The sequence below is a fragment of the Chenopodium album genome, chromosome 11, assembly GCF_948465745.1.
Source record: "Chenopodium album chromosome 11, dcCheAlbu1.1, whole genome shotgun sequence".
Lineage (NCBI taxonomy): Eukaryota > Viridiplantae > Streptophyta > Magnoliopsida > Caryophyllales > Amaranthaceae > Chenopodium > Chenopodium album.
Window position 1 is genome coordinate 5,002,545 of NC_137844.1, and position 9,069 is coordinate 5,011,613.

At 37.2% G+C, this 9,069-nt stretch overlaps 1 protein-coding gene across 1 annotated transcript; it reads left to right on the forward strand.

Moving 5' to 3' along the window:
* Positions 1-3,807: 3,807 nt before the first annotated feature.
* Positions 3,808-9,069, forward strand: LOC145568336 (phosphoenolpyruvate/phosphate translocator 1, chloroplastic-like). The gene is made up of 9 exons (XM_081627766.1): positions 3,808-4,345; positions 5,735-5,857; positions 5,952-6,104; positions 6,282-6,367; positions 6,481-6,565; positions 6,777-6,896; positions 6,995-7,063; positions 8,353-8,482; positions 8,687-9,069. Exons 1-9 carry the CDS (start codon positions 3,932-3,934, stop codon positions 8,761-8,763), a joined length of 1,257 nt encoding a protein of 418 aa, XP_081483892.1. The 5' UTR covers positions 3,808-3,931; the 3' UTR covers positions 8,764-9,069.

Below are 9,069 nucleotides of genomic sequence, written 5' to 3' on the forward strand. Positions count from 1 at the left end.
TCATGTGCCTCCAAGAGACAAGATGGACAGGAGAAGGAGCTCGAGGCTTGGTTTTGGGGTATAAGGTATGGTATGTTGGGCAAGAAACGAGCCACAGAACAAGGAATGGTGGAGCTAGGAACGGAGTTGGTGTGGTTCTCGATGAGAGGTTGGCAAAAGAGGTGATCGAGGTCTATCGGAAGAACGATAGGTTGATAAGGCTGAAGTTGCTATGTGGCAAGGAGATTGTGAATGTTATCAGTGCTTATGCTCCCCAAGTGGGTTTAGATGCAGAAGAGAAACGACAATTTTGGGAGGACCTAGACGAGGTGGTGCAGGGTGTCCACCACTCAGAGAAGTTATATATTGGAGGGGATCTAAATGGGCACGTTGGGGCGAGCCGAGATGGCTATGAGAGTGTCCATGGAGGCTTTGGGTATGGGCAGAGGGACGCCGGTGGTGAAGCTATTATGGATTTTGCCCAATCATATGATTTAATTTTGGCTAATACTTGGTTTAAGAAGAGGGATTCACACTTGATAACTTTTCGGAATGGAGCAAATGCAACTCAAATAGACTTCCTGCTCACAAGGAGCATAGATAGACAAAGTTGCATAAACTGTAAGGTTATCCCAGGGGAGAGTGTGGTCACCCAACACCGGCTATTGGTAATGACTATTCGTCTGAAAGAGAAGGCGAAGAAAAAAGTTAGACAAGAAGAACCAAGGATAAGATGGTGGACCCTAAGGGATGCAAAAGCTAAGGTTTTTACAGAAAAGGTAATTGAAGAAGCGGATTGGGATGGAGAGGTGGATCCGGACATGACTTGGTTACGAATGAAGAACTGTTTCCTAAGAGTGGCCAAAGAGGTCTTAGGGGAAGTAAGGGGAAGAACTTCGGTACAGAGAGATACTTCGTGGTGGAATGAAGAGGTGAAAGCAGTAATTAAGCAAAAAAGGGAATGCTATCAAGCCTTAGGAAAATGTAGGAGTGATGAAACCTTTGCAGCGTATAAGGAGGCTAAGAGTAAGGCAAAGGCAGCTGTTCGCCAAGCAAAAGAAAAGGCATATCAGGAGGTTTATGAAAAGCTTGATTCCAAGGAGGGAGAAAGGATCATTTATAAGATGGCAAAGAGAAGACAAGAGGCAAGGAAGGATATTGGCATGGTGAAGTGTGTCAAAGATAAGAACCAAATGGTCCTAGTGCAAGAGGAGGGCATCAAGGACAGGTGGAAGGGGTACTTCGATGAATTATTTAATGGAAGTAATGGAGTTGTGATAGGAGATACCTCTATGAGTGATGAAGAAATCAACATGGAGTATGTGCGAAGGATTAGGAGAGTAGAGGTGGAGATTGCACTGAGGAAGATGAAACCTAAGAAGGCGGTTGGCCCTGATGGGGTACCGATAGAGGTGTGGAGGTGTTTGGGTAAGATTGGTATTGATTGGTTAACAAACCTTTTCAACAAGATATGGACGGCTACAAGGATCCCACAAGATTGGAGGAAGAGCACCTTGGTCCCGGTTTATAAAAACAAAGGAGACGCTCAAGATTGTTCTAACTATCGAGGAATTAAGCTTATGAGCCATACTATGAAGTTGTGGGAAAGGGTGATTGAACAAAGGTTGAGGGCATGCACAAGCATTTCAGATAACCAATTTGGTTTTATGCCTGGGAGATCTACTATGGAGGCAATCCATTTGATAAGACAAATGATGGAGTTTTATAGGGTAAAGAAGAAAGATCTTCATATGGTCTTTATTGATTTAGAGAAGGCATATGACAAGGTGCCAAGAGAGATACTTTGGTGGGCAATGTTGAAGAAAGGTATCCCACGAAGGTATGTAGACCTAGTTAAGGATATGTATCGGGATGTGTCAACAAATGTGAGGACATGCGGAGGGTTGACAAAAGATTTCCCTATTACAATCGGATTGCATCAAGGGTCTGCATTAAGCCCTTTTCTTTTTGCAACGGTTCTAGATGAATTAACTAGACCAATTCAAGATGAGGTTCCATGGTGTATGCTGTTCGCAGATGATATCGTTTTGGTGGATGAGACTAAGGATGGGGTTAATGTCAAGTTGGAGCAATGGAGGCAAAGGTTGGAATCTAGAGGGTTTAAGCTAAGTCGGAGTAAGACTGAATATTTGGCATGTCGTTTTGGCACTCAGAGGGGGACAAGCAATGAAGTGGTGAGTTTGGACGGAAAGGATTTGACCATGAGTGAATGTTTTAAGTACCTAGGGTCGATCATCCAGAAGAATGGTGACATTGATCAAGACGTGACCCACAGGATTAAGTCAGGGTGGCTTAAATGGAGAGCGGCCACGGGAGTGTTATGTGACCGCAGCATTCCCTTAAAGTTGAAGGGAAAATTCTACAGGACTGCCATAAGACCAGTGTTGCTCTATGGTACAGAATGTTGGGCTTCTAAGAAAGAGCATATTAAAAAGATGGAGGTTACGGAAATGCGCATGTTAAGGTGGATGTGTGGAAACACTTTAAGAGATAGAATCAGAAATGAGGTTATTCGCAAGAAAGTAGGTGTGGCGGGCATTGTAGATAAATTAAGGGAAAATCGTCTGCGTTGGTTTGGACATGTAAGACGGAGACCCGAGGGTGCACCGGTGCGAAGAGTGGAAGAGTGGGACCATGGAGGGATTAAACGAGGAAGAGGGAGACCAAAGATGACTTGGTTGGAAGGAGTGAGGAAGGATATGAAGTGCATGGATTTACGTGAGGATGAAGTTTTGGATCGTAAGGGATGGAGGAGAAAGATTTATGTTGATGACTACACGGAATAATCAAATTTGGTTCATGTTAGCCGACCCCACTTTTGGGATTAAGGCTTTGATTGATTGATTGATTGATTGATTCATGGATTATGAAAATTATTAATCTTATAATAATGTCAGTAATATTCAATATTGGTATATCATTTTGAAACGCCTAAAATAGTGCGGGACTAACAAAATGAAATTGAAGGAGTATGATTTTAAATGAAACAAGTGTAATTTTTTCATAAAAATGGAAATACATTGTCATAAAAGTGTAATACTCCCTCCATCCCTAAATTACATTCCTACTTTCCTCTATTATGTGAGGAATAAATGCTAGAAATAAAAATGTAATTTAGGGACGGAGGGAATAATATTGTAAATTATACAAGTTTTTAAAAAAATATTATCATTGTTATAGTATGCCGCTAAATGTCATGGTGGAGTCAAGATAAAACTATATTATAGGTTCTATATTACTTATGCGGAATAAAATAAAAAAGCATATTACATTAAAAAAATTCACCTTTTTAAAAAAAAAAATTAAATTATTTTACACCTTAAAAAAATTCACCTTTCTTGTAATCTATAACATCACAAAAAAAATCCTCTAAAATCAGCAAAATTCCCTAATTTAAAAGATAAATCCATAATTAATAATCATAATTGCATGTTTAATTATCACTTTTTTTTTAAACTCCTCATTCACCCCATTTATTTAACAACATTCAAAGTATTTTTTTAATCAAAATATCCACTCATTCCTTATTACACAATACACACCAAGTCACCAACCCACCAAAAAATCCCATCCAACTCCAGACCAAGAAAAAAGTAGAAGTATATTCCAATTTCCATATTGACAACACCATTCACCAACCCCAACAAAATAGAACCAAATTCATTTTATTCCTTCTTTCTCTCAAAATTAAGTCAAAATCTTACCAAAATATTTCCAAAAATAAATCAATTAATCCCACATAATTTGGACACTACCAAAATTAATTAAATTAAAATAAAAATAAAAATAATATTATTGTCATAATTCATAAATAAAACCACCAATAAAAAAGCAGAATAAACACAACCATTTTTTCATACTCTCTCTCACTCCTGCTCTTCGGCGGAGCCTCCAACGCTTCTTCTTCTTCGTCTTCCCCAAATCTCCCAAAATGCAGAGCTCTGCAATTTCAATCTCACCTTCAATTTCCCACCTTAAACCTCTTCAAAACCCTAATTTTCAAAATCGTCGTCTTTTTTCGATCAATTCCCTCCCAATTCGACCTTCTCTCTCTTCCGCCGCCATTTCAGCTTCACGAAGATTAGCCGTTGTTAGCAGTTTGAGTGATGAGTCCAGTTTTGATCTGAGCCGTCGATCTTCTTCGTCGAGATTTGATGGGTTGGTTTCTTTGCCGTCGTTGAAGGGTAAGAAGCCGTCGGATGAGTTTGTTATTAAAGCGACGTCGTTGCCTGAGAGTGCTGATGCTGATGAACCTCCTAAAGAGATTTCTCGGACTTTGGAGCTTGGGATTTTGTTTGGGCTTTGGTATCTTTTTAACATCTACTTCAATATTTACAACAAGCAGGTTGTTATTTTTCGCCATTTTTGTTCATATTTGATTACAATATGTTGATTTTTGTTTGTTTTTTTACGTGATTTTTGTCTAGTATATGCTAAATAGTAAATATATACATGTATTTTTATTGGCTAATATATTTATGCTCAATTTATAAAAAAGTTTTTTTTTTTTTTTTAAAAAAAAATTTTTTAGTAAGGAAATTTTAGGTTTGAAGAATTGAAGTTGTTATAATAGAAGGTGAGAAGAAAATGATGTGGAGGTTATACTGTTCTATTGATTATTTTCCCTTCTAATTTGGGTAATGGAGTGAAATGGTATATATGTCATACAGTGATACTAGATTGATGAATTGCAAAGCAATTAAGATAGCAATGATGGGTTTTGTTGATAGCAGCATCGTGTTCGGTGCTGCTCCGATGTGTACATCTTTGATTGTTCTTTAAGTTTGGAAGCTTCTTGATGATTGCTTAAACCCTGTTTAGGTGTTGGAGTGCTGTTTTCATTTAGGTTTTGAAATATAGGATTAATGTTTAGTTATTGTTGGTGGGAACTTGAGACTGACTCTATTTTAGAGGGTATTTCCTTTGAATGTATGGATTGTTAATGTGTTATATGGAGTACTTTATATTGCATTTGGGTAATCGATGGTGTGGTGGAATTGTGGAAATATTTGGAGAGTGTTTGAGGATATTGTGGAGCTGTGGAAGTATGTGGCATTTAGAGTGCAGGAGAAGGTTGTGGTAGAGTAGTGTAGGTGATGTTTCCATTCGCTCCTTTTGCGTTAGTTGATCAACTTATGCATCAAATTTTAGTGGTATTGCTCAAATTTTGTAGCTTGGTAGTCTGGTTGAAACTTTGGATTTTGGCATCTTTGTAAAATATACAGCAAACTGAAAATCAAGTGTTAATGATTAGTTTCGCTTAAATAATATGGATAATAAAAGTATTAAAAAAATATAGTGAAGTGCTTTGAACTTTTGAAGTATGAATCTAATCGTAAAAATTGTTAAAACTTTTCACTATTTAGAGAAGTTAATGCTCAAAGTCCATCCTTAAAATTATTAGGAGCCTTAATCATGAACTGAGGGTGTATAGTTTATACTACAACTACCAAGTAGTAATATGGGCTTAATTTACATTAAGTCATTTGGAGTACATGTTAGATTGCTTATTTTCAATGAAATATATTTGTTTGAGACTTTGAGTTAGAGTGCAGGGATGCTCCACTTTGTTCTGCAGATTTTAAGTGGTCTTGTTGTATGTAATGTAAAAAATTCTCTAGTTAGTACATCTTTCATGGGGAAATATATTGATCTGAGGTACATTGGTATACAGCAGTTACTCTCTACTTGCATCAGCCTTTGCTTTAGTAATGTATGATGTTCTTTCCTACAGGTTCTGAAGGCATTTCATTATCCCGTGACTGTCACATTGATTCAATTTGCTGTTGGGTCAGTGCTCGTTATCTTCATGTGGATGTTCAATCTCTATAAGAAACCAAAAGTTAGCGCTGGGCAGGTAGTTTATCAGTCTGTTTGTAAAGCTATTCTAGACAACTTTATTTTTGGGCTGCTGTTTTATCATGTTTAATATATTTTTTACTGATTCTCAGCTAGCTGCTATCCTGCCATTGGCAGTTGTACACACCTTGGGCAACCTCTTCACCAACATGAGTTTGGGTAAAGTGGCAGTATCGTTTACTCACACTATCAAAGCTATGGAGCCATTTTTCTCTGTTATACTGTCTGCTGCCTTTTTGGGAGAGGTATACTTCACATATTTATCATATGTTATTTTTTACATAGATAGAAATGTTGAACTGTGAAAGATTATCTGATGTGTATGATAATCTACTATTCAGCCAGCGGTTGAAGTCTTTGTTATGTTTTCACTAGTGATTTTGGTTTCTGTGTTGGTTAATTTTCATGATCCTTCATTGCAGAATCCGACTCCTTGGGTTGTGCTTTCACTTCTTCCCATTGTTGGAGGGGTGGCTCTTGCATCTGTGACTGAGGCCTCTTTTAACTGGTCAGTGAATTTACTTTCTGAAAAGATTTTGTGCTTCCTAGTTCCAAGGATCCATCTAGATTTTCAGCATGAGTCTTTTCTGAACCGTTGTTCAATATGTTTTTGTTATAAAGGGCTGGTTTTTGGAGTGCTATGGCTTCTAATGTCACAAATCAATCCCGTAACGTCCTTAGTAAGAAGGTCATGGTAAAGAAAGAGGTAATTCTCTTCCCTTTTATTTATTTATGTTTATCGGGATTAATTTTTCATCCTTACCGAGAGTGCTTCATGATGGGAATTATTGACTTTTTTCTGTTGCTCAGTGTCAAAGTAATTTTCTTTATTTTGCACAGTTCATACAGCACATTGGTATTCTGATTAATTTTGTTTCATTGATGTGTGAGTTAATTTCAATTATTTTCTTTGGCAGGAGTCAATGGACAATATTACACTCTTCTCTATTATAACAGTTATGTCCTTTATACTTTTAGCCCCAGCGACTATTTTCATGGAAGGTGTCAAATTCACTCCTACATATATAGAAGCTGCTGTAAGTTTATCCTTCTGTAACTCTTCTTTTTGGCCTTTTGGATTTTGCAGACTAATATTTGAAATGTATTTGCTTATATTATTTTCCTGTTGTGGCAGGGATTGAATGTCCAACAATTGTACACAAGGTCCTTGCTGGCTGCTCTTTGCTTCCACGCTTACCAACAGGTAATAGTAATACTCTGTCCATCCCCATTCCTCCCTGATATTAAGTCTTTGCTATTGCAGAATTTTTTCCATATAAAATGTAATGTTCTTATGAGTCTTGAAACGCTTTCTTCATCATATTTTTTTTTCATTCTGTGTCTTAACCTCTTGCAATTGATGATTTGCTGGTTCATGCTTATTGTGTTGGCTTTTGTAACTTTTGTTTCTATTTGTGTTAGCGGAATTAGTTTTTCATGGTAGAATGTAGGAACTTTTGAATTGTTTATAATAGAATATAGGAGTATCTGCTTGGCCGGTCTCCATGTCCCTGTTGCTTTTAGTACATGGGTGCTATATCGCCTATATGGTTATTTCCTTATTTTTACATTACTGACTGTTGAAACTCACTGGGAGTTGGGATATATTCCCATGTTCCTGCCTCTTTGTATACCAGAAACCTTTCATCGTCATACTTATCCTCCAATCTCCCCCCTGTAGTAAATGATCATAAAGAGTGCCTGCTGCCATTCCCTTCTCCACCTCCTCCTCCAACATCCCTTTCCCCCACCTTCTTGGTAGTTCAAGCCACGTATATTGGTCTTCGCTTTAAAGGGGGCTTAGATGCGAAATCGCAATGCATATTGGTGATGGGCATATAGGGATCTTGCATGTAATGTTTGCTTTCCTTCTGCCCTTTGGTGTTTTGTAATCTAGCTAGTTAGGGTATCTGGTCCATTGTCTAATTATATGATATTTGGAGGAAAAGAACTTTAGACAGTATACAGAGGATCACTACTTTTTTTTTGGTCCTCACTATAAAGTGTCCTTTTTATCATGGTAGCGTTTAGAAGCGAGGACATTCTTTCATGGAATTTTCTTTGGCAACTTTACAGCCTTGTACTTTTTGGTGAAAATTTAATTTTTGTTCATTGTAAATTTTTTTTTTACTCTGGGGTTAAATAACGTGACAGTTGCTTTATTGTCAACTTCGAAATTTCTATGTAATATGTATGTATCAGTAGGTCTTTAATCAAATTCCTGAGAGGTAGGGTTTGCAGGGAAATATTCTGTTGTAAATCTTTCGTCATTGACCGTCCTAATTATTGTAAAAAGGGAGATCTAATTAGTGATTGAATGATAAATGTTGAGTGATCCTCGGGGATAGTTCAATTTGGAATTAGGTTTTGAAGCCTAATCCCAATGAGTCTAATTTTATATTTGACAAATTCCGAAGTCTAATTTCCCTGCTTTAGAGAGACTATCAGTTGTCTTATGTTTAAGTTTGTCTATTTTTTGTTTGAATCTTTCAGGTTTCTTACATGATATTGCAAAGGGTTTCCCCAGTTACCCATTCCGTTGGTAACTGTGTGAAGAGGGTGGTTGTCATCACCAGCTCCGTGTTATTTTTCAAGACACCAGTTTCACCTATCAATGCTCTGGGTAAAGTCTTGCTTTTGATGTGTTTGTCATTGTTTTCTTAGTCTGCTTACTTTTATAGCCGATTTTAAAGTCTGTTAGCATCCCTCGTTCTTTTTCACAAAAGACAAAAAAAAAAAAAAAAAACTTGAGTTATCCTTTGTCCGTCATGTTACTGCATTGGTTTTTCCCAGTACTTACATGCTCTGCTTTTATTTTTCTTTACAGGCACTGGAATTGCACTTGCCGGAGTTTTCTTGTATTCCCGGGTAAAGCGCATCAAGGCAAAGCCAAAGACAGCTTAATTTTGACTATTGGGAGTGGTTATTAACTTTGTCTCATACAGTCTTTAGGCAAAGATTTTCGTTTTCCAATTGGAAGGACTAAGTTGTAGGTCAGATCAGGCATTTGAATTTCTTCCTAATATTTTCCATTCAAATGCTTACGAGTTGTGTTTAATCCTTCGTTGAGAATTCTTGAAATTTCTTATTGACAAAATAGTCAATCTTGTAGTTTTTATTATTCATTTGAAAGTAGTTTTGATATGTAGAGTCCAAGTGTTACATGCCGTTATCAATCGGAATCTATCTATGTTAATTCTTGCTCACTCA